At 37.5% G+C, this 26,433-nt stretch overlaps 1 protein-coding gene across 1 annotated transcript in view; it reads right to left on the reverse strand.

Annotated features, from left to right (window-relative positions):
* LOC129280515 (probable E3 ubiquitin-protein ligase HECTD4) overlaps positions 1-26,433 on the reverse strand; it is a 49,702-nt gene that overhangs the window by 17,760 nt on the left and 5,509 nt on the right. Inside the window, exons 5-32 of the mRNA XM_064115649.1 lie at positions 26,072-26,267; positions 25,144-25,245; positions 24,447-24,535; positions 23,540-23,727; positions 22,566-22,683; positions 21,813-21,933; positions 20,121-20,287; positions 19,495-19,641; positions 18,293-18,440; positions 17,504-17,697; positions 16,633-16,919; positions 15,799-15,961; positions 15,565-15,643; positions 14,858-15,048; positions 13,371-13,506; positions 12,132-12,320; positions 10,677-10,832; positions 10,019-10,194; positions 9,365-9,480; positions 8,641-8,744; positions 7,986-8,147; positions 7,112-7,266; positions 6,209-6,452; positions 5,224-5,491; positions 4,007-4,276; positions 2,948-3,219; positions 2,048-2,214; positions 767-1,217 (exon numbers count right to left, since the gene is read on the reverse strand). Coding sequence (XP_063971719.1) covers positions 767-1,217; positions 2,048-2,214; positions 2,948-3,219; positions 4,007-4,276; positions 5,224-5,491; positions 6,209-6,452; positions 7,112-7,266; positions 7,986-8,147; positions 8,641-8,744; positions 9,365-9,480; positions 10,019-10,194; positions 10,677-10,832; positions 12,132-12,320; positions 13,371-13,506; positions 14,858-15,048; positions 15,565-15,643; positions 15,799-15,961; positions 16,633-16,919; positions 17,504-17,697; positions 18,293-18,440; positions 19,495-19,641; positions 20,121-20,287; positions 21,813-21,933; positions 22,566-22,683; positions 23,540-23,727; positions 24,447-24,535; positions 25,144-25,245; positions 26,072-26,267 — 5,056 coding nt within the window. The remainder of the gene's footprint in view (positions 1-766; positions 1,218-2,047; positions 2,215-2,947; positions 3,220-4,006; positions 4,277-5,223; positions 5,492-6,208; positions 6,453-7,111; positions 7,267-7,985; positions 8,148-8,640; positions 8,745-9,364; positions 9,481-10,018; positions 10,195-10,676; positions 10,833-12,131; positions 12,321-13,370; positions 13,507-14,857; positions 15,049-15,564; positions 15,644-15,798; positions 15,962-16,632; positions 16,920-17,503; positions 17,698-18,292; positions 18,441-19,494; positions 19,642-20,120; positions 20,288-21,812; positions 21,934-22,565; positions 22,684-23,539; positions 23,728-24,446; positions 24,536-25,143; positions 25,246-26,071; positions 26,268-26,433) is intronic.

Below are 26,433 nucleotides of genomic sequence, written 5' to 3' on the forward strand. Positions count from 1 at the left end.
CTGGGCCCCATCTTACAAAGAGTTACGATTGATCAAATCAACCACAACTATGGAAAGGCAGCAATATCATCATCTAAAAAGCATGTTAGTTCCACATGTCTTCAAGATATGATGTATATTCATACAATCATAGTTTTCTTGAAAATTCAGTGTGATCATCTTTGTTTACACAGGATATTGTGCAAATTTTCTGTGAGAAAAATTATGACAGTGATGGATATCCATATAGATGAGGTTGATCGGATCAATCATAACTCTTTGTAAGACAGGGCCCAGATATAATGATTTTTAAGATTAAAGGTGACGTGTCATTGATTGCAAGCTTCTTGCCACATCTCTATATTCTTGCATGAAAATAATGATTAGGTTTATGATACAATATACTACATGTATATTCACTATGCAACTGTACAGAAATCTTATTTATTTTGATTAATTTCAATCTAAGTACCATATCTCTAGCTTCTTACTGATCCTGAATTTTGATAATGGCATTTTTTTTAAATTGATATTTGGATCCATAACTAATTTAAATGCTAAATTGTGGTAATGGGTAATGATATGCAAGTATCCTTACTGTAACTAAAAATTCAGTGGAAAATCACTTCGATCAAATTGATTTATTTGCATTTTAACCTGTTGAATACTAGAACTAGGTGATCCCTGTATAGAGCCTTCATGAATTCAGTTGCCAACCAGTAAAGCTAATTAATGCAGAGGAGAAAGTAACAAACATTGGAATTTAAAACAACTGAGAATAACATACTTGGAAGATTCCACAAATCTGATTGGTCAGCTCCAAGAGGTGCCTCTCTCCTTGTTGTGCTGCTGTTGCTATAGAGATAGCAAGCTCCTTCTTGAGGAACGGCAGCTCTTCGGCCCCATAAAAAATGGCTGTAAGACTCCTTGTGATGATCGGTGCCAAGCTGTGGCCAACGCCGCACGACGTCAGCAAGGAGGGCTCATGGAGTTGCCCATTCTGCTGGGATGACGTCAGTAGCTGGTTGGACAAGAGTTGTAGGTGTGAGATGTGCTGTCTGGCGCCACCGTTGGCAGCGAGCGGAGAGGCAGAGGAGGGGTGTTGCTCAGTCAGCGGGGGTGAAAGGGAACATGGGATTGCTTCAATGACCTCTGGGCTTTGACAGTGAGAGAGGAACTTGGTTAGAGCTGTCCGACAGTAGAGGCGAGCTAAGGATGATTCCAGTTGTAGAAGCTCTCTGTGTGTTAACAAAAATAAAATGTATGGACATCACTACCCCTTATCGACCACCTAATTTTCTATGCATCTTATCTGTGAAAATACATGTATGTATCAGTTTTACCTAGATTTCTTCTCATTTGTGCAGAAAATTGAGCAGATCAGATTCGCATGTTTCGATCGGCGACTCCGATTCAATTCGCGTATATACTGTATCAGCAAACAACAAATACGACGATTTTACATTTGCTCATTTGCACCCTTCTTTTGAAACCGACCAGCCGCGATACACTAGGTTTACGGCCAATTCTTGTCGCGGTGGCGAAATATTTTGACTCTTCCATATCAGTTCTATGATGTCAACATGCTAAATGATTGTCTCACTACTTCTACTGCGAGCTCCGGCACATGATTCGACGATTGACGATAGATATTTGTTCTAAAGCCGTTACATTAGCCTTACAAAAAGGTCAACCACTCTGACCCTATCATTCCAACTGCTAAAAATATAAAGTTGTATTGACTTTGCAATCAATGCAGATATTTTTTTTTTTAGAAAATTAATTTGCGAATGCTAGTGCATGTATTACACTTTCAGGTTCCAAAATGACATTTTAAGGGTTTGGATTTATAACTTCAACATGTTTTTAGACCATTAAAAGTTTTGGTATATTCAATGACTGAGTTTGCTTGGAATTAGTTTGAGACTGTAGTATTGGTCAAAAGTAAAATGAGGATAGTGTTTCATGAAGCCCCTTGTCACTGACAAATTTGCTCTGAGCCAATCAAATGCAAGCATTTCAGTGGCTTAAAACAATAGTCAGCGATTCATTCATTTGTGATTCCTACCTGTGTAGCTGTATATTTGAGATGTCGATGGACGTTGTTCCGGTCAATGAGCTGCTGACCCGACGCATGCCTGATAGAGGGCGCTCTAACATATCTAGTGGATACCAGTATCTAACAAGAACTCCCTCACTCCTCAGGTATGACTCTACCTGGACTAACTCATGTTGCTGTAAAAAAAAAATAATAATAGTAATGCACATTCCATAAAGGAAAAATCAAATTCCGAGATAGACATGAAAATGTTTTTGATAATCAAAGAAAAGGAATGATGATATACCTGCATTGAGAAGATGTACATGCTATATGTAAAATTGTGAAGACTATGAAGTTTCAGAGTTGAGTTAACAATTGGTTAGTATTTTATTTCAAATTACTTATAAGACGGTAATAAGGATGATTATGAGCAAAGGACCAGCATTCTGTTTGGAAATTTTCATGCGATTATCAATAACAAAAAGAAGTTAGCATCTTTGCTATCAGCCAATCAAATGGCACCATTTCAGTAGCCTACAACAGCAGCTTGTAATTTGTCATTGACGACAGGCTTCATGAAACAGGGTTCAAGTATTAAAGACCTAGACTTTTAGAACACAATTTTGATCAATCTGTATGTCTTTCTCAGTCAAGAATTCAAAAGGAAAAGTATACCAATAAATGAAAAAATATTGTTGCCAATTTGAAGAATAATAGCTAATCAAATAAGGCTTCAATAAGGAAGTGTTTCATGTAGCAAATAGTCAGTGATTTTCACCCACTAAATTGCTCTAAGCCAATTGGAAGCAAGGGTTTTAGTAGCTTATAACAATTTGTCAGTGAAAATAACTGTTCTATGAAATACTCTCCTGATGAAGTAAATGAACATCTCCACAGTGAGTAGAATGATCAATGTCTGGTTCTTACCGTATCCACATCCAGTACGACCCCTGACAGACCAAGCGTCTTCAGCATGCTCCTGATGGCGTACTTGGGAACCAACATCCCTCCTGCAGTCCCGGTACTCTCCTCACCCAGAGGTCTGATCAGGACAGTGGTTCCCTTCCGGACCTTGTCGATGGTGAACTTGGCGGCCTCCTGCTTGACGTCGTCGATGGTCGGCAGGTGGAGGTCCCGAGGGATGCCACCGTTCTCCTCGTACAGGAATTCCACGGTCTGACGGGCGATGTCTGTCATGCCTTTGGGAGGATAGAAGTTTGAATGGTTACTGTTTCCCTCACATGAGAAGGTAATATCCTCTTTTAGATGTTGAGCAGAGTCAATGGTATACATGGTATGATAATCATGATAAACTTGCATCAAAAGAGTCACATGACATTGTGCTACACAAACTTCAAAATCATGCTCCCGAGACATACTACATTGTAAAGATAACATTGACAGTATTGCCATCAAATAAAATGCGTCTTCTATTCCTTAATTTAAACTTAATGGCTATGAATGAGCGATTTCCGGTATGCTCTTTGGGATAATAAGTTGATTAAACAAGCATCACAAATTTGCGGATAAAAAAGAAAACCACAGGCCTTAATATTAACGTCACCAATAAATGTCAGTGACTAGATTCAGGCTTTAGCCTCAAAACTGACTGAATACATTATCTATTAGTTCTTATTTTTAAGAAAATATCACAATTCCTGAAACTTATAATTCAACCATCTTCAGCCCATATCCATGCAAAATTGAATACAATTACAAATTTAGAAAGCTTCATACTGCATCCACTTTCATTCACCAGCATCACCAATATCATGCATATTACAAATGATTTTGTAACAGATGTTAAGGTTATGGATGTAAATGGAATGATTTGCATTTCAAGCTAAAGCATAACTGGGCATCAAGCACACATGTGGTGCAATGGCCATTCATCCATGTTAATGCTCAAACAAAGAGTTTTAGAAAACGTACAAGATTGAAAGGCAACAGGCTTTTCAGGGAAATGACACATTATTTGGTGCTCACCTAACTGCAGAGCTCCTTTGATCTGCTCCAGGCCAGACCTTCTCTCCGCTTCATTCCTGAATCTTCTCCTGATGACTGGGAAGACCTTGAGTTCCCAGGCTCGGACTAACAACGATACATGGTCCTGCTGTCCGTCCCCATCCCTCTCCTCTTCATCAGAGTCATCCTGGGCAGAGGACAGGGCCGTCTGGTGAGGGGATAGACCCGACGTCGTGAAGTCGGCGTACACCCCAGGTAGGCTGTACAGCTGGGATTCAGTTATGTCATAGTCTGTAGTTAATGGATTAAACAAAAATGATTGAAGATTTTAAGAGGTACCAAAACAATGGAGGATGAAGTTTGAGTTGAAAAGCTTTTGAAAGACATTTACAACAAAGCTTTCATAAGTTTTTACAATATAGTCTCCTATGAAATGTGTCTTTTACAACCCATATTTTCAACAACATACTATGACACATGTCTTTTGCAACACAAATTGTTTAATGACATATAAGTTTTCACAACATAAGTATTCTTCAACATTTTAGTACTGAAGTCTTTTACAACAAAAAGAATTCAACATAATCTTGTATAACCTGTTTTCTCATACATGTCTTCTACAGCATTTTCTACAACATAATTATAATATGAAATAATTTTCCAACAAATAAGAAAATATTTGGTTAAACCAACTGAAGATGATTCACCTAAATTACTTGAGTGCATTTCACAGAAAAGAAAAAGAATATAACTAAATTCATATAAAGTTATTATTATAATTATCAGAAATACAAACAGTGACAAGTGACTAATATTCAAGGAATACTTTTATATAACAAAAAATTGAAAGAGAGATGACATCAGTTTCAAGTGTCTGGACACACAACCCTGCCAATTTTTATCTCAAATCATTTATAAATGTCTTTCCATGTCTTTCCAAGTCTTTCCATATCTCAACCAATTATCATCGAGACACACTACTGATTTAACAACGTGAGACTCCGAGTTGGATATTGTCACTGCAGTTACAGTATCTTGTATTTCAAAAAAAAAAATTTCATCAATTAATGTTCCCTCTACTCTAAATCCCAGCTCCTATCTCAATAAAACCACTATGCCATTTCAAAGGAAAGACAATCATACTCTGTAGTGGGCAATGTTTTGGCACTGTGTGAATATTTTGATTTTTTTCATACATGTAGATACAAAGCATTGTTGCCCCAGCCAAGGTTTCCTACCTTTCTTTGGTTTTTGTGGAGTTGCCAATTTGAACGATATTCCCGGAGCAGTACTGATGATAGGCGATGCCTGTTCAGTGGAAGGAGTTGATGGAGGGGTGGGCTCCTTATCACTGTCGCTCTCCCCCATCATAGCGAATGGAAGAGCCCCAAAGTTAGCAGTGATCTCCTCCAGGGAGTCCGAAGACTCGAGCGCTGCCGTGTGGTGACAGTGGCCATCCACATAGGCGAATGGCCTATTACCAAAGTTGACTCGGACCTGTGTGTTCTGCTCAAGAGAAAAAAATATCTTGCATTTTTATGGTAATTAATGCTCAATCAGTATTCTTAAGAGACGAACACCACCTACAGCGGACTGAGGCATAAACTGGTCATTACAAGTTGAGTATTCGATGACGATAAAACAGTTTCAATTTCATAATTTCATAAAGACGAGGAAATCTATAAATCTACTGTCTGATCACCTTCTGGTCAGTTTTTGATTTACTCCTCTCCCTAGTGCTCAGAAGCGTAATAAGCCAAAAGTTTTGAGGGAGGTAATACAAATTATATTTTGACCTTTTTAAAATTAAAACCTCAGTTTGTAATAGATTTTGACATAATATTCAATTTTACCCTCTCTTTCGTTATCTCCATCTTTTCCTTTTTTTCTTGGTCATGAAATTTTTTGGTGTCCATCCCTTCCCTCCATATACACCAGTGCCTGGGCACTGGTGCAGTTTAGATTCCCATTATTTACTATCAACTACAAACCTACCTTTTTATCAACTCCATCATCAGCATCTCCATTATCATAATCACCCTCATTACCTTCATGATCATCATTATCATCATCACCATAATCATCATCATCTCCATCATCATCATCATCATCATCATCATCGTCATCATCATCATCATCATCATCATCATCATCATCATCATCATCATCATCATCATCACCATCATCACCACCACCATCACTTAATATCAACCACCAACCTACCTTCTTCTGAACATGTACGACCGGCCACAGCCCTCCACTGACCTCCTCCAGGGTAGGGGCAAACTTGTGACCGTTCAAGGTCATGAAGATATGACCCGCTCCACCCGACCCGTTCATAGGTGTAGGGTCATCGTTCTGTTGCCATCCCATGCCAATGACATCACCAACCTTGAGAGTGATGTCCAAACGGACGCTCTTCCAGCGCAGGAGACTCGCCCCGCTGTAGTGAATGGCATGCCCACTCCTGTGGAAAGCAATTGAATAGGTAATACTCAGATCGATTCACATTCAATATCATTTGGTGTGTTTGGGGCATTGCCAAAAAAATGCATATTTATTTGGGGTCCCAATATCAATCATATGCCTCATAATAATTGCAAATTTGCCATTGATTACTGATCTGACTTTCTAGAGTTTGATCGATCTATCATTAAAAGAGTGCATACATGTATAAATTTTCAAAATGATTGCAAACATTTTATTGCAACCCCCCCCCCCCCCCGTTTGATTGCCATTTCTTAAAACAAGCCTCACATTACTATTTTACAGTCTCCATGGATTTTTGAAAACTGACAAAAATCTTAGCCATGCAGACTATACACATACTATTAATTGTCTGATGTCTACATGTGTTTGATGTTGGTCTAGTTTGGAAATGACATGTACATAATGGAATTAAATGAAAAGTATATGTCCAACCCCCTATTGTGAGACCTTCCTTAAATGACTGGTCTCATGTTTTCTAGTTCATATGAAAGGTTACAATGCTCTCAAATTATCATGGATTTAGCAGTTCATGGATTGAAGTAAGAATGGAGGAAAATAGTGTCGGATGTACTAAAAAGACTGAAAATTTCATGGGCATGCCCTATTGTTCAATACTCAACAAAAGCTCATACTCACACAGGGAACAGCACAGTTCCAATGGGGTTGGTCCAATTGTTAGCACCATCCTTCTTCTCTGCAGGAGGGGCCAGGCCCATCGAAACATTAGGACCAGAATCTTCTGCAGCATCGCCATAAGAACAGATCTCAAGCTCCCAGTAAAAAGAAGTTGCCTACATAACAGTAAATAATTATAATAATAGGCATTCGTATAACTCCATCGATCCATATATAATCATTTCCAAGGCCCTCTAATATAACCCTCATTAGCTCAAGCTGCTGTTTCCAATGCTCAGTTCATTCAAAGAATTAATCCTGCAGGGTACCCATCACCTCACCTGGGTTAAGAGCAGCACAATTTGAATGAATTTCTTGCTGGAAGGGAAGCATGTCATATATCCAATAGAAGAAGAGTACTTCATACACATGTTAAGTGCATTCTTTGAAGTACAATACAAAACAAATATGATAATTATTAATATTTCATTCAGCACTTTACCAATACAAATGAATATGAGAAGACACAAACACAAACTAAATACAGGATGTTCATATTAATGGTCCAGTTTGCCACAGAAAGGGGGGGAAAAATGGTGTAAACTACAGGCTTTTAGCCCTGACCTAGACATGTATGGCAACATTTTCAAGAATAAAAACATATACATCTACTTTATACAACACAACAATAATTTAAAAGAAAAAGGAATTTTGGGGAATATTGAAATAATATGACCTATTACATGATGAGTTTATCACTAGATTCACTTTATCATTTTTTAGTGGGTGATCAGGACCCTATCAAAGAAATACAATAGATTAAAACAAAACCCTCAAATTTCGAATGAGAAGTAGACCCTCTGCTTGATGACCAAGTAAAAATATGATGTTTTACCTGTTGAGGTACTGCCTGAGTTGCATAGCACATGACACCGGCTGGTAGACCACCAGAGGTCACGGGGTCGCCTAGAAAGGTCAAGGAGGTCATGCATCGCGAGAAGAGACAGGCCTTGATCGGTGGGTAGGGACGGCTTGGGTCAAGGGTCATGTCATGAACCTGGAAACACCAATTCAGAAGATGTGTATTAGCAGAAGAAAACCTGAAAATTCAGAGTTCAACCATTTTTCTTCTTCCTCTTCAAAACAAGAAATTATTGCTGTTAATCAAGTGCAATTATGAATGAAAGTAAGAATGTCAAATTACGCATGAATATACAATATATACATGTATGACAGTCTTGATAAAATTACCTTGTATCAATCAATGAATAGTAAAAACTCAAAAAAATTTTATAAAAGACACATCATGAATCCAATCTCAACAAAACGTTGCACTTTAATAACAGACTTGTTCATGAAGTTTTTCAGCAGTGACAAGTCGTCAATTCTGACATTTACCATTGTACAGCACTTAAAAAACTGTCGATAAAGTACATGTAAGTGTTTGGGCACTACATGTATATAAGCACAAATATTTCTTGTTATTATCTAAGAAGCAGACCCTGAACTACATGTATTGACACTATAAAAAGTATACCATATTGACTCACACTAGAGATGTTTTGCTTGGCTGGTGGTGTAGGAGGCCTGGCACAGTCTCTATACAGCATTCTCAGTTTCTCACATTGGGCACCTACTACCTTCTGTCTCTCACCTGTAACAAAAACACATACACAGCACTGCAGTATTTCCTAGAATAACAATTAGTTAAACACAGGCAGGATACATGAGGTACTTTATAGTCTTTGAGTATTACAAATGCATTTTGGGGAACTTGAAAAGGCAATCTCATTATTTTCCAATTTATGACACATAAAATGTATAACACAAATACCCCGGGGGGGGGGGGTCAATTTTTCGTTCTTTCTATTTGAACATGTGCACACTTTGATATCAATAATTCATGATGCATTTTCATTTATCTGATGCCAAATAAAAGAGCAATGTATATAAAAATGCCTTGGTGAAGAGCCATGCCGGGATCGAACCTTAGACTTTCATGGTGTAGTCTGGCGCCACAGACCACTTGGCCACAGAACATCGCCATAGAGGGAAAGCTTTACAAACTTTATATGGGCAATACACAGTGCGTATACAGTGCGAATTTTTCAATTCCCAGGGCTTTTTCAAAGTGTAAACTTTTTTTTAATATGCACTGTATAACTAGGTGGAAAAGTTTGAATAGGGTGTTGGCTCAAATCCGCTGTTTCTTTTTTAATAGAAGACTACATCAAAGAGTGAACTGGCTTGAAGTAGCTTCAGACAAAAACATACCTGTACCACATTGTTGAGAAAGTGACTTGAGCACCTCTAAGGGTCGGTTGGTCTGCATCACAAACTCTGAGGCAAAGTTAGAATCACTCATGTGATGAGCAAGGACTGCACAAGCTCTGTAATGTAATGTAGCAAGAAACAAAGTTTTTTTTTTTTTTCAGTTTCACTATAAAGAAAATCTAAATTTGCAAAGTGTATGTGTTGTAATGTAATGATATACAGATCAAACAAAAGCAATGATTTTGTAGGCCCTGCTTATTGGCATTCTACTTCTTAATAATTTTACAAATTTACAAAATGTTTAAACATACATGTAAAATGTACACTGAAATGTGCAAGAGCTTCGTATGAATTTTCTGAAGACACAGTAAAAACTGTTATATGATTAATACACATGCAGCTCTCATTTTATCAGATCAGATCTATAAGATGACCAAAGGCAGGAACTGTAAATGGCTACAAATTAAGTTCAAGTTATTTATTTCATTTTAATCTGATTTCTGATCAGCATACTTAAGCAACTCAATGAAATGCATGAAAATGAAATTCATGTTAGGTCCATGTATGATACCTTGCAAATTACAGATAAATATCCTACTTTGCTTGTCCTCCATTTGATAAACCTGACAATGATATCATTGGATGGGACCATACCTTGAGCTGATCTCGGCCAGCACCCGACATGTTGCCATAGCTTGACTGTTGCCATCATCTTCAGCAGGGAGGGGTACTAGCATGGGGCACACGCCCTGGCCATCCTGGGGGAGGAGGAGGCTGTGTAAGGCTGTTACCAGCTTCTCAGTGATTGACAGCTGCTGAAGAGGGAGTACCTTAGTGGGTACAACATGAAAACAAAAATGATCCATAAAAGTTTAAACTTTAGAGACCAAGCTTTTTTAACCATGCAACATTTTGTAGGTGCACATCTGACCAAAAATCTCTCAATAATGCGATTTCATGTACAAAGACAAATGCAAATTATGTTTTCAGCTAAAATTCATATACTTATCTATAATTTCACTTTCAATGGATATTTTTCCCCATTTTCTTCATCATTAGAATTACAGTGTTGCTTACAAAAAGAGTTGATAAACAAAGAGATACATAAGGAAATTTCAAAACAAAAAATACATAGGAAAAAATGTTCATACTGAGTTTTTTAAAGTAAATTTTATCAGAATCCTACAAAGACTCTGTAAATTAGAAAAATAACAGTTTTAGGCCTCAATGAATTCATTTCAATTTTTGGGTTTTTTCTAAGTGGTATAAGTCCGATAACATATACATTCATAAAATTGCAAATCTTACTTACAATGTTTTTAGGTGGTATAAGCCTGCTGATAGATACATCCATAGGATTGCTAATCTTTGGGATATCATCGGCCTTGACAGAAACAGAAGCAATTCCTTGATGCTCAGCTAAACTCAATACATGAGCTTCTAACGGCACACAGCCATCTCCAACAATCTAAACAGAGGAAATAGAGAATATCATTATTACCAGATACACATAATATAGAAATCATCTGGGGATTACTTATATCAACAATCCAAAAGGATGAGCTCATTTTTCAATTAAAATCAAAGCATACTTGATGGGAAAATGCTTGCTGTTAATAACAACATGATGACCAATCAAACAGTAGCATGTTTAAGCTAAAAAATATTGTATAACTGACCTAATTTATTCTTATATCTACATGTATTCATTTACTTAGTCGTTTGATCCCCAGATAAAAGCAAATAATAAAAAAATCCATAATATACATAATAATATGAAATATTAATATTGCCCATAATAAGATTATAAGCACTGTATACCTTTTTTCATAAATTCTTTACTTTAAGTTAAGTGTCTTATAACGGAGACAGCTTCTTTTAGTCAAATGGTGCATATTATTTTAATTATTTCTTTCTTTCACTCTTTGTTGCTGGATAACATCTGCTAGAATATGAACTCCTGTGGATTCCGTCCTAACTTTCTTTAATTATACTGACATTGTTCTTCAGTTCAATACTTTCTGAATTATGGATAAGAATGCAATAATACAAGAAACTGAAGAGAATCAAATGCATCCAATAATGCATGACCCAACATTAGTGGACAATCATTGCCTGTAGAGGGGGCTGCAGGAAGTGTAAAAAATGAATTCCTTTCAAGGTCAAGTCCACCTCATAAAAATGTTAATTTGAATCAAAAGAGAATAATCAGACAAACAAAATGCTGAAAATTTCATCAAAATCGGATGTAACATAAGAAAGTTATGACATTTTAAAGTTTCGCTTACTTTTCACGAAATAGTTATATGCACAATTTAGTCACATGCAAATGAGAGAATCGATGATGTCCCTCACTATTTCTTTTGTTTTTTATTGTTTGAATTATACAATATTTCAATTTTTACAGATTTGACAATAAGGACCAACTTGACTGAACCATATAATCTTAAACAATGGTAATTCCACATGTTAAATGAGAAATAAAATTTTGTTTCACAGGACAATGGGGAGAAAATTAGAATATTTTATATTTCTTATAATAAAATACAAGAAAAAAAGTGAGTGAGTAACGTCATCAGTCTCCTCTTTGCATACCGCCGGGATGTGCGTATAACTATTATGTGAAATTAAGCAAAACTTTAAAATGTTATAACTGTCTTATTTCAAATCCGATTTTGATGAAATTTTCAGTGTTATGCTCGTTGGATTTTTCTCTTTTTATTCAAATCAACTTATTGTTGGGGTGGACTTGTCCTTCAATAAGTACCTGAGCCGTTGATCCCATCTTGACGCAATCCTGGAAGCCACCGAGGGCACAGAATGCTGCCACCACTTGACGACAGGTGGACAGGAGCTTCTCAATGTCTGGTCCTTGCGGCTGCGAGGCTAGCAGGGCCATGTGACTGGACTGTTGCGATACGAGCAGAGGCACTTGACACAAGGCATGTGATAGGACCTACATGGAAAAAACAAAATGAATTTTTCTTTCGTTACGATTGACAGCCAAGATCTTTGGCAGCTTTCGATGTCCCACCCCCCCCCCCCCCCCTCCAAATATCCAAATTATATCCGAATTAAACCAATCTTTAGATTCTGAATGTCTGGACACAATATATGCAAATTTTAAACTTGATCATGAACATAATAATTATAACATCCTTTTTTTTTTACCAACTTTTCACCTCACCGCAATACAGTACACTTCCCATAAGTCAATACAGGCCTCTGGCAATCTCGCATGCATTATGCGATTCAATATAGCAGCAGTGCTCAATTTGAAAACGACTATAGAATAATTTTTCACAAAAAAACACCATTCATATGATAATAATATACTATGTTCATTGACCCTAAATGACATTTGACCTTGATCATGTGACCTAAGTATTGTGCAAGATAATCATTTATACCTGATTCCAAAGTTCATTGACCTAAAATGACCTTTGACATTGGTCATGTGACTTGAAACTCATGCAGGATGTTCAAGGATACTTGATCACCCTAATGACCAAGTTTCATGAACTAGATCCATATACTTCCATAGTTTTTACATTTTTTTTCTCGTTTTGATTCTCCCAACATAATCTACGTTCATTGACTCTAAATGACCTTTGACCTTGGTCAAGTGACCTGAAACTCACACGGTATGTTCAGTGATACTTGATTACCCTAATGTCTAAGCTTCATGAACTAAGTCCATATACTTTATAAATTAAAATGACATTTCAAAAACATAACCATCGATTAAGATTTCAATGTTGACGCCGCCGCCATCGGAAAAGCAGCACCTATAGTCTCGCTCTGCTATCCAGGCTAGACAAAAAAAGTGTGAAAGTTGACAAGAGCCTAAATGCATTCTTTTCTTTTTTTTCTATAAAATCAATTTAATTGTTATAGAAGCAATACATGCATATGCACATGTACGTCAGTATTAAACAAGTAACAATGCTAAACAATTGAACATAAATTTCAAAAAAAAAAAAAAAAATAAGTAATTTTCACTAACCCTTTCTACAGCAGATGCCCATATCTTGGCTGTATTAGATTCCGGTGCTGTTAGCAAGCTATGCATGAGAGCTATGACCTCAGACGCCATGCTGTGAGCAACATGGCCACTGATGAAAGGTCGCACTGGGTCCGTTCTGCAGAAAAAGAAAATGAGACGGCTTGTATGAATGTAGACAGCATTTCATGATGCATCTTGTCTCAGTAATTGCCAAAATGATTCCATAATGATGATGATAATGATAATAATAACAAAAATAATATAGTAGATCTAAGGAGCACAGAAACTATTTAACTAATCAAAGCTTTATTAGAAATCTTGATAAGCTACTTCGCAATCCATTGCAATTTCCTCCAAAATTTTTAAAGAGAGCTACACAAGAAGTCTTTTGTGATGATGATGGGTTCTTGTAAAGCGCCAGTATCCGCCTCAGCTTGGCGCTCATGGCGCTTGCTCAAAAATAAGAAATATCTCACAAATTTCAATGTCTTTAAACAGTGCTTAGTATCATCATTCAGTTCAAGTACTGTCCTATTAATGCTACAATTGAGTTATTCTTGCAATAATGTTGGAGTGGGGAACAAAAAAGTATTCAGGTAAGACTCAACAGTTGATTGGGTCTCTGCTCTCCTGATAAATTGGGGAAGGCTATTCCACAGCTTTGGTCCAGAGATGTAGAAGGCTCTGTCACCCCAGGTTGTGTGGCTGAGAGATTCTGTCAGCAATGCTTGATCTGCTGATCTGAGACTGCGTGTTAGTCTATGCCGAGATAAGAGCTCTGATATGTAGGGTAGAGATTTATCATTAAGCGCTTTAAATACAAGGACCCCAAGTTTATAGGCTATTCTCTGGTTGACAGGAAGCCAATGTAGGTCACGCAGAATTGGAGTAATGTGGACTCTCTTTCTTTGAAGGGACACAAGACGTGCGGCCATGTTCTGCAGACCAAAGTCTTTTGTGTAGCAGATTTTTCTTTTTACATAGGGAATGAACAGAATGTAGTTGAGAGCTTTTCTCTTATGACCAAAAGGCCAATCAATTTTCCCTGGATGTGTTTCAGTTTTTTATTTGAAAACGTTCACTGGCAGTGCTTTCCTGACTTCCATTGTTAATTACACCATTCCAGAGTTTTGGGGCTATACATGTACATGCTCAATCACCTAGTGTTACGTTTGTTTTGAGAGATGGGGCCTGAATAAAGCTCCCAAAATCCCTACATGTGGCTTCCTGAAGGCATGTTTTTTTCTTCTTAGGGGAGCCAACTTTACTGTATCGCTGTATGTCTCCATTTTCATTCTTGGGATGGTTAAGGAAAACCATGATGATATATCTAGGAAACCAAATAATGAATCATCTTAATTTACAAATGACATTCCATCATAAAAACTGAGAGAAACAATGTTATTACTACTGCTCATAATGACCAAAGTCTATGAGCCTCTATGTAACAATAGTTGGAGAGGGTGGAAAATGTGAGGCAACTGCACCTGGCAAGTTCAGCATTCTTTTCTCTGCAGACAGCTTCGGCAGTGACCTTGAGTTTCTCCTTGTTATTGTTCTCACTATCGGTGGTCTCCGTCGGAGCGCCTACACTCACCAAGAAACCGGCCTGTGCTAGCTTGCCTGCTTTCTGTATCGCCGTCGCTGCATCCTCCGTGAAGAGCTCAGCCTTGCCATTCTAGATAAACAAACACGGACAGGTATCAGGAGAACATAATCAGGACCTTGTCCCACAGGTATTGTGATTGATTTCATTACGCTGCGTTGTGGCCCAGTGGATAAGTCCCCGGACTTTGAAGCAGAGGGTCGTGGGTTCAAATCCCAGCCATGGCGTAATTACCTTCTGCAAGAAATCTACCCACAATGCCACAATATGCTGCACTCAACCCAGGTGAGGTAAATGGGTACCGGCAGGCAGTAATTCCTCAAAAACTGTGAGCACCGAAATCAGTAGCCGAGCTCAGCCAGGGTAATATAGGAGCACCTTGAGGTGAATATGTGCACTATACAACTATCCTGAATTATTATCATTATTTTACTTATTACTATTTAATTGCTATAAATTACGAACAGCCATTGAAGATGTGAATCATCTAGGAGGGGAATGTAATGTAAATTTATAAGCAAAGGCACATGTTGACTGCCAGTTGTCTTCTAAGATTGTAATATAAATATGATCTGAATTTCAGCTTACTGTATGCATGTTACGATCCATACGCAGAACCTTTTCCATGTTAGCTCCGCTCCCAAGCCTGAATGGACGACCCTCAGAACTGGAAAAAAGAAAAGAATCTCTCTCAATATATGACCATCAGCTCATAAAATGAACATCATTTCCCATGTAAAATTGTTTCAATCATACATTCTTTAGATATAAAAAAATTCAATTCAAGATTATGATGATGAAAAACTACAGGTTACCACGTACCTAAGAAGAGCTTGGATGACTTCCCGAGATGACTGATCCTCTCTCTTGTGAAGGAAGACGGAGAGGCGGCCATCTTGGTCCTCCAGATCATCCTCTCTATCAGGAATAAAGCTCACTGATGATAGATGACCAAGCTGCTCTGGAGCTAGGATTGTCTGACATCCTGAGGGAATCAAGCAATGGGTGGAAATAAACATACTGAGTCCTCAAGGGGGAACTTCACCACAATATAAAGTTGGTTTTGAATTAGTTTAGGATAATTAAAGAAACATATTTTGGCAAAAGTCTTTCCAAGAATAACAGAGTTGCAATTTTTGAAAATTGTTTATTTGTCATGTCACATGTGAGCAGCACCCCCATTATGGTACAGTGCGTCATATGATACAAATCCCACAAAATGCCATTTTCGAAAAGTCAGAGCTTTGGCGTTGTTGATATCATAGATAGGAAACGCTTGCACAAGGCATGGGGTTTAATGGATGCCATATCCCATTTTCAATTTCTGAATCTATTCAAGAATCATATTGAATTCTTTCAACCAATGCATAAATTTTAAAAGAATGAAAATTTCCATTTATTTAATAGAGAATTATTACCTTGTAAATACATCCAATTTGGCCTTAGTCGCGATGATGTCTTGATATTTATCAATGAACCATTTATCTATCTATCATCAGAAAAGAGGAAGTTGAGTAGACTTGGACTGAATTGAAATGAAAGTATTGTGCTTATTATTCTGGCTTTAACCCAGCTACAGGACTTTGAGATGCTGAAAGCATACCAGAAACATGACAACATCACATGCTATGATCCTGATATCAACTGGTTCCTTACCTGGCACTACACAATCCCCAAGCTTGGCTAGTAGTAGACTGGCAATACGAGCAGGCGGGTCACTGGTAGTCACGCCCCCTTCTCCACCCGAAGCAGAAGCCAGCTCCGCCCCCCACGCTGGCAGCTGAACATGGGCGCAGTCCTGGGCACTCATCAGAGGGAGCGCTACTCGGCACAGCTGGAGGATGATCAGAACAAGTTTGGGAGACGGGCGCTGGTCGAGGAGAAGAGATAGAAGCTTGGAGACGCAAGCTGGCTGGCTTAGGATGGCACGACCCATACGACTCCTATGTGATTGTGAGAAAACAATTGGTGAGGTTAATGTCTACTTATAAATATATAACCTAAAACAAGAGCTTAATCCAATCAAGTATAATATCCAACTTCCCATACAATCAGGCCAAAAATTGCTGTTTTATTTTCAGGGGCTACTGTTCCCAACTGGCTAGCAGACTCTGCAACATTGGAGAAGCTTTAAAATTGCAGTGAACAGAAAAAGGGCTCTTTTGAGCAGTTCAGGGGCAAAATCGCCCAGAGCCCCTGATCAATTTTTTTCTTTGCATATTATGTTCTGAATGACGTGAACTGAATATTATGTACATCTTTATAATTTTCATTTTATAAAATGAAAAACAGTATCAAACTCTAAACATAAGACAATGATGAAGCTGTTCCTGTTCAGGTGTGGATCCAGCAGGATTAGACACAATACCATTTTAGGGGCCAAATTGTTTTTGCACAATAGTCGGCCTCTCAAAACAATTGTGTCTAATCTAGATGAATCCACTCCTACCTCATCCAAGGAGCTTGTCCTAAGATGGAATATGTGTAAGCTGACTGTTATTAATGAAAGCTTGTTTTCATTCCTCACCTGGATAAGTTATTCAGCAGGCTAAGAACCTCCTGTAGGGCCTCACTTCCCGCTGCCTCATTGCCACAGCTCTCCGTCGCTCGAGCAAGGTGATTGGTCAGAAGCAAGGACACCTGACGAGCAAGACCGGCATATCCCAAAGCATCCTGGGATACCTCGTCTGTTTCCCACGATACACAGCGGTTAGCAAGCACCTTCGATTGAACACAGGATGTTTGAATGTAAAAAATGTGTGTTCTACACAGTACACTAGGACCACAATATTATGGAGTGCCCTTTGTCACCTCTTTCATTAAGAACAATTTTTTTTAATCATGTAATGAAAAGTTTTTCAAAAAATCAATTTTGTTATGAAAATGAGGAAAAATAGGAAAATGCAAGGATACAATAAATTTGAATGGAATTATTTTGTCCATTATCATTGTCACAAATATCTACATGTAAGTAGGGAGATGATACCTAGCATTCCATACAAATGAGGAACAAAGTTCTTGTTAAGTCTGGGTAAACCTGGCTTTAATTTTCAGAATTCCACACCTGTGTAAAAATTTTCTTTACATTTGGTTTCATCTCAGCTTTACTTGTTTTGGAACTACAAAATTATAAGTATTCATGGTAATAATTCTTTTCATTTGTTGTTAAAACAAATCTTGAGTAAAACCAATAAAGGATCTTTCTGAATTTATTTACTTTAATCTTATCATCATACAGTTGGTATATTCCTCTTTGTTATGTCTTCTCATGTTACTAATTGACGTTCGACCAAACCAAGATATGAGATGGCCTTACCTGGAAGCCTGCCCAAGCCAAAGCTGAGACCCTCTGACCACTAGACTGAGATTCTGGCCTTGATGGCTGACCAGATGAATGACCAAGGCTACATAGTCTGTCCAGTAAACTGACCAACTGACTATCAACCAGGCACTTCTCTTCACTCCTGTCACATCAAAAATAGATCAGAACAAAAATAATTCATTAAATAAACTTGAAACTTGAAGGGCAATTCCATAAAATGATCAGCATTTTTGTATAACCCCCATGTTTCCTCCATTCTTCCTTCAATCTCTCATATTATGGCCATACCAGAAGACACAATCTTTACAAAAGAAAATCATGGAGGGAAGAGGTTTAACACAGAAAAGCTGGCCTGGACATAGTGAGGGGATGACGGGCAGAAAGATAAATGAATGTTGCGAGATAGCACTGGAGAGAGAAAGATGGAAAACCGTGACATCCAGCCTCTTTAAAGAGAAAGAACAACATCATTGTCATCCTTCACTTCATTAATTACTCAAGCAGTGATCATTTGAGAGCATTGTAACTTTTCTCGTAATGTTTGAAATTAGATATTGGTGATTTTTTACCTGATTGCTAAGAAAGCATGAATGCTTGTAAGCAAGCAACCAGAGGACCGACGGCTTAAGGTCCTCTCCGAAGGACCTGGTACTGAGGATTAATGCCTTACCAAAGGGCACTAGCGCACCAAGTGGGAATCGAACCCGGGTCACCGGAATACGAATCCCCCGCTCTCCCGACTGAGCTATCGCGCCTCCTTTTCATAATAACTAGCAAATTAACTACATGTAGCAATCAGAGGAGGAATGTCTCATCTATAGGGGGTTGCACATTCACATTTTTGGGGAACTGACCCAAAGTAACTTTGCTTTAGTACAGAATAAGGCAAACTCTGAATTCATGGACAGTTTAACGTTTCCCCAATGACAACTGTTTAAATTAAATGTTTGAATGAACGGATCAACGTGCCACTGAAAGGGTAAATGAATTAACATATGAACAAGCACACAAAGGAATGAATATAGAAGAATGGATGAACAAGTATAAAAGAATGAATTACTATAAATAACAGAATAATTACTTACATGTATAAATGAATGATCAATATTTGAACTACATGTACAGAATGACAAAACTGAAAATGATACTGTACACCAAAATTCTTAATATTTTCACACCAATACAAGTTCACCTACCTTGTGTATGGGATGGTACACAGGAGTCCTATACTGTAAGCACAATCAGTTGGATGATGAGTAGCAAGTTGAACAATGGCCGTCATAGCATCCGAAAATGCTTGTCTGACAGTCTCAACAAAACCACCGCACTTCAGGTCATCTATCCTGTGGTGATATGATAAGACGTCAATTTTGTTTGACTTTGCTTTATGATGCATTCCAACAAAATACATAACAGAACATTTACAAGGTGTATTGCATAACATGAAATAGAAATTACAGTCAAACTTATAATAATCCATTTATATAGCACTGTTACTATGTGCATAAATAATACTCAACTGCATTTTGATACGTGGTATCATATTATTACCCCAGCCGTAGGAATAAATCCTACTGGGTACCCATTCACCTCATCTGGGTCGAGTGCAGCAAAATGTGGGTAAATTTCTTGCTGAAGGAAAACACACCATGGCTGGGATTCGAACCCACGTCCCTCTATTTGAATGACGCGAGTCGTAACCACTAGACCACGACGTAATAACAGTGATATAACACATACAATTCTTTCAATTAGTATTAATTTGTAAAATATCAACAATCAATGTGTTCCATCATATCTTATTCCATGGGAAATAATTTACCTAGGTCCCTGCTGCAAGACTGATGTTATAGCGGTCACCAGATGAGCATACCCCTCTGAGCGACCAGCAGTGGTCATCAGCCGATGGGCATGGACCAAGGCTTGCTGTCTTGACCATCCACGTTGACGTCTTGCCTTGACCGCCGAGAGGAACTCGTCCCTAGATACCTACACATATGAAACCATGTCAAGAGATGTTATCCTTCTTTTTATCATATCATATTTTAGCTATTGCTACACGTACGAGACAGTGAAATGGCTATTACCATAGATGTTCCCCATTAAGGGTGAAAAATGATTCACAGTTTGACACAGAACATGGTGAAATTATCTTACACTAAATTCTTCTTATAGCAATAACTATGTTTTGACCATTTCACACAGTATACATTTGCATAAGCTCTATATCCCCAAACTTACAACGTATGTTGATTTAGTTTATTTTGTATAGAAAAAAATACAAGAGAGCATTCCAACACTTCAAATATTTCTTCCTAAAATATGTTATGTGATGGAGGAGTGGCAAAAGGTATGGAAGACCAAATACACATCAATTTGTTAGCCTTGAGCATGATGTACTAGTGGTTTCTAGGAAACATCTTTGTGATCATCATAAGCTACAGAAATCATTACATCTGATTGGCTGAGTGGAAATTCGTTGGTGAAAAAGTCGCTTGCCTCATAAAAAGCTCTCCACATATACATATACTTCTGAAATATATACTTATTAAAGAACAAATTCCTCATCATAACAAAAAACATGGCTTGATTTTCTATTGAACAAGGGAATTGCTTTGTTGTTTCCTATTGTGTTCTCTCAACAGCTTCCTCTAATTCATATAACACAATACAAGAAAAATGAGTGTGTACAGTAACATCAGCTCTCCCATTTGTGTATCATTTGCGTTTCGCATATACTTGTAAATGGGTTGTGAAAATAAGCAAACTTTTATCATTTCATAACTTTGTCATTTTACATCCACTTTTTTTGTATCATCACCTCTCTCATTTGTATACATGTATCACCTGTGCTTTGCACATACAGTCCGACCTCTCTTATGCGGACACGTTGGGACCAGCACCAATCCGGATAAGGGATTTATCCGGATCTGGGAGACCCAATATTAAATACTCGCAGCTGCTGCCTCAGCTCCCCAACGGCGGTAGCGGCGCGCGTACAGACAGTATTCACCGCAGTGTCAGTGCAAATTATGTGATGAAATGTTTGCGCTATGCCCTGATTTACTGGAAGATTATTCTGCCTAAGTTCTTTCGGTGATTTGGGTGAGATATTTTCATGAAAAATAATGTTGTTGTATGTAGACTATATTGGAAAATATATGTAATCAAAGTGAGTTTGCGTATAGGATTGAGTTTAGATTGAAATCTCATTTCCTCAGGTACTAGATTGAATTGAAAAAAAAAAATCTTGGCAAGTGTGCGTCCGGATAATAGAGACATCCGGATAAGGGGAGGCCGTATAAGAGAGGTTGGACTGTACATGTAAAAGTGTTGTGAAAATAAGCAACAATTATAATTTAATTTTTATTTTACATCCACTTCTGCTGAAATTTTCAGGGCTATTCTGGTTTGACTTTTCTCTATTGACCTTACAACAACTCAATGATCTTGTTGGGGTGGAATAGACCTTCAAGATTGATTTTTGGAATACAGAGTCCGTGAAATTGCTTACGGTTTGATTACGTTTGGTTCCAATGAAGGCAAATATTTCATCTAGTAAGTTGTTGAGGTTCTGGTTGCGTTCTGGAGTGCCGCTGTAAGCACTGCTCCTGGATCGACGCATCTGGTAAGGTCTATGATATCAAGAGGGAAAATTAAATAAATGAAGGATTTAAAGATAAATACCAGTTGTGGTAATGATCTCAAAATGAGTTTGAACAGAATATAATAAAATGACTGCCTAAGTGTTTGTATGCATAAATATGAAATATGTGCCAAATGACTCTGGAAGAAAATGTGTAATTGCTGAGAAATAAGTGAAGATTTCCATCAAATGTGGGGTATTTTTCCAAGCAATATTAATACGCTGTCCCATATATACCTTTTTGAGTTAATGATCATCAGAATTATACGTCTTCAGCTAAGATTTCATGCTTTCGCAAAGATCAGTTAATTTCAATGTTCCAGATCTATATCTATGATAATATGGTGATAATCAAGCTTGATTTTAAAGACTTTCTGATGAAATAATTGTTTGCTGCAACTACTTTCTTTTACCTTTAAGACCTTGTTGGAACAAGAAAATAGAAGATTAAAATTCTGCAGCATCAGAAACTCCGAACTGACATTCAGTTCTTGTGCTCATGATATACATGTGTCGCTGACTTAGCACCTAAGAACATTTTCCGGTCGTACATAAAAGTCAAGCGTAACTTCGAAACAGCTTTATGGACAACCACTCAGGTCATTTCAAGGAATGCATTACCTGCTGGATGACTTATCCGAAGATGCTGGCCTAGCTTTGGTGAGATCAGCTGGCATTGAGAGACTTCTTGAAAACTGATTAGTACTGGTAGAAGGTTGACTGCTTACTCCTCCATTCCCTGTCATGACAAGAAACCAGAACAAAAAATAATCATTCAAGAATAACATGTACTCCAAAATTTTGAAATGATAAACTTCACACCTGGGCCCTACCTTACAAAGAGCTGTGATTGATCAAATCATACTAAAAATGTGGAAAGCCATGAATGTCACAAGTCTTCATCTCCATGTATGTTCTGTTTGTTTGCAAGCAATCAGATCATAATTTGATGCTGATTGGAGAAAACAGTGAAAAAAATCAAAAATATCACTTTCATATCATTTACTTCCTCAGTGGGGAAATTTATTGCCAGACAGAAACCTTGAGTAGTGTATGGTGCAGACCATCATAGTAACAACACTGGTGGTCACCAGGGCCCCTTCTTACAGTTAAGATTGATCTGATCAACCTCAACTGTATGTTAATCCATCAATGTCATAATTTTTTTTACTGGAAATTTTCACAATGCCCTTTCTAAACAAAGAGAAGCACACTGATTTTTTTTAGAAAACATGTATGAATATACAGAAAATCTAGAAAGTCTGTTGAACAAACATGCATTTTAGATGTTGATGTTGCTTGCATTCCATAGTTGTGGTTGATTTGATCAATGGCTACTCTTTGTGAGACCGGTCCCTGGGGGTGTTTCACAAAGATTTAAGAATGACTTAAGAGTCACACTTAAATGTCTAGTTGCGTGCGGTATAAAAGTCATGGCAGCATTGGTCAAATCATGCGAAGAAGACGCACACTACTGTGTATTGATCAATAAGATTGCGTGTTGCATATCATGTACGCGTCGGCATTTAATTGCAACTTAAGTCATTCTTATTTCGTTGTGAGACCGGTCCCAGGTCACCAAGGGCATGACTTACAGGGTAATGTACCAAGCTCATCACCACCGTGTGATATACTCCGACCGATGCTAGATGAACCATTCTCTCTCGGTATTGATACATCCAGTAGCGCGTTGGCTCTTTCCAAGATGGCTGCCACTAATCCCTTTGTCTTTGTCATCTTCTGTGATTCATCCTCCTCTGGCCGACTCTCTTTCATTCTGTCCCTGCATGAGGAAGTTTAGATGATTTATTTTACTGCTTGCTTTGATTTCATATAAATTCAAATTCAAATTCAATCTATTCTTGATAATCATTAAAACATCATAAAATTGTACATTCATTACAAGAAAAGGAAGGTAACAAAAAGATTACAATTGAAAATAAGAAGCCTCCAAAATATACAGTAATTGATACATGCACACATCAGATGAAGAAGGAAAAAAAGGCGAAATACGCACACTCACACACAAACACACCCACCCAGAAATATCATCATTGTCATCATCACACACAAAAGCACACCCGAACATCCATCGTCTTAGTTACAATTAGTAACAAACAGAATATACGAGATGAGTTTTTCAAATTAGGCATAGGTACTAATAATGACCTTTTTTAGTTTGCTTTCAAAACGATGAAACAGTTGAATATAAAAATGATGCACATGACAAAATTTTCTGCATCATGCTTGTTTACTACTTTCTATGCTTATTCACTGACCTTACTATTTTGTAAGATTTAATGTTTTTTGTTGTTGTATTTATTCACATCGTCATTACTTTTAGAGCATCACAAACAGTACTTGGTATCTCATCTGAAAATTACCTTGCCGTACATTTTACCACATGCATGAACGTGTATGCTGCACACAGCATGGGTGAACAATGTAAACAGTATACTGTCAATAAATTGAATTGATTTGAGTATTTAAAAAAAAGATTACCTGAGAAGTTTGACTGCTTCTTCAGCACTAATAGATTCAGAGTCTATATCTAGGATGAAGCAGAGTGTTTCAATATCCTTCTTTTTGTCCTGAAAACAAGGAAACATTAACGTAATGACAGAGAGATCTTAGATTAGGCCTCGAATTTGGTTTCACATCTACTCATCAGAGACATCAAGTGCGAGTCTGAAATGTTGTAGCTCTTATTTCATATTTGATTTTGATGGCACTGTCAATTTTATGCCTTTCGTTTTTTCTATTAATTATTTATTCAGTTCAAATAGTAGACAGGGACTTTAAAGACATTGATTTTTTTTTTTTTATCGAGCTGTAGGGTCCCACTTGTCATCTGTGTCTGTGATGAGTTTTAAAAAGAAGCCCTGAAAACAATTGTACCTGAAAATCATTATTCAGTGCTTTCAAAATTAAAAATGTACAAACGACCGAAAACACTGAGTCCCAATTCATTCTTTATATCACATGGGCCACCAATCATTATCCCTGGCAGAGATATTCAATGAAGATTTTTTTTTTCGCCAGTAACAGATATTTTGACAGTGTCTGCACGAGTTTTTTTTTTTATCATTATTCTTGGGATTTTGGGGGGTTTTATCCATATGATCAATACTATACACAATACACATGAAAGTAACTATAATATCACCAAGGTTTTAAATAAAATGTCAGATTGTCTCACCTCTTGAAGATGGAAATCAATAAAGAACGGTTGAGAATCATCTATTTCAGCTTTCATTTCATCATGCTCTCTTTCCCAACGTTGCTCTAACTCGCCAATGAACTACAAGAAATTAAGTTATCAACATGAAATTTGTTTTATTCCATTCAATTCAATTCAATATCTACTCAATTCCGATAAAGCATACAAAATATCATACAATCATATCAGAACATGAGAAAAATATGATTTAACTTCATTATGTTTTCAACCAGCAGCTTTAATAATTAACTTTTTTATTTCTGATAGTTATATATTCATATTATTACATGAGCTGAAAGCAGAATGTACATGTACACAAAAGCATTTAAGGAATTTACTCCTTCAGTTGTCCAATGTTGCCTTATATCTTAACATCACTACATGTACCTACAGAAAGTGACTTTATGGAAAGACTACAGTTGCATGCATCACTATGTACATGTAACAGTCTGTTGTTTAAAACTTTTACAAGGCACAACTTTGCCATGAATTGTCTTTCAAGGGTATTCATTCTTATGAAGGCCTCTGCTACAATCCTGACAAAACTACATAGACCATGGCTGCTGACAGAGTTCCCTTTATCATTACACAACAGGTGTTTAATCGTTTTAGAATAACTTACCATGAGTTGTCTTTCAAGGGTAATCATTCTATTGAAGACCTCGGCTATCACCATGACAAAACAACCTAGACCATGACTGCTGACAGAGTTCCCTTTATCATTACACAACAGGTCTTTAATCGTTATAGAATAGATAAATTACCATGAGTTGTCTTTCAAGGGTGTACACTCTAGGGAAGACCTCTGCTATCATCTTGACAAAACTACCTAGACCATGGCTGCTGACAGAGTTCCTTTTATCATTACACAACAGTTGTTTAATGGTTTTGAACAAAGATAACTTACCATGAGTTGTCTTTCAAGGGTGTTCACTCTATTGAAGACCTCTGCTATCATCTTCATAAAGCCATTTTGACCAGGGCTGCCAGCAGTCAGACCGGTCTCACTGCTGCTCAGAGAGTTCAGCATCGGTTCAAGATCAAGTAGTTTGATGGCAGCGGATACAAGGGCCTCTTCCAAGACAACAGGATTTATCACATCTCTGTCGAGATATGGACGGAAAAGATACAACAGTGGCAATGATATGCAGTGCTTGCTTAGAAACATTTGTAATCAGTGCCATGGGAATGATAGTATCATTATTCTTTATAGGGAATAGGAGATTATTTGCTCATGCACCACAGATATGAGATATCACCATACTAATG

The sequence above is a fragment of the Lytechinus pictus genome, chromosome 2 (assembly GCF_037042905.1).
Source record: "Lytechinus pictus isolate F3 Inbred chromosome 2, Lp3.0, whole genome shotgun sequence".
Taxonomy (NCBI): Eukaryota; Metazoa; Echinodermata; class Echinoidea; order Temnopleuroida; family Toxopneustidae; genus Lytechinus; species Lytechinus pictus.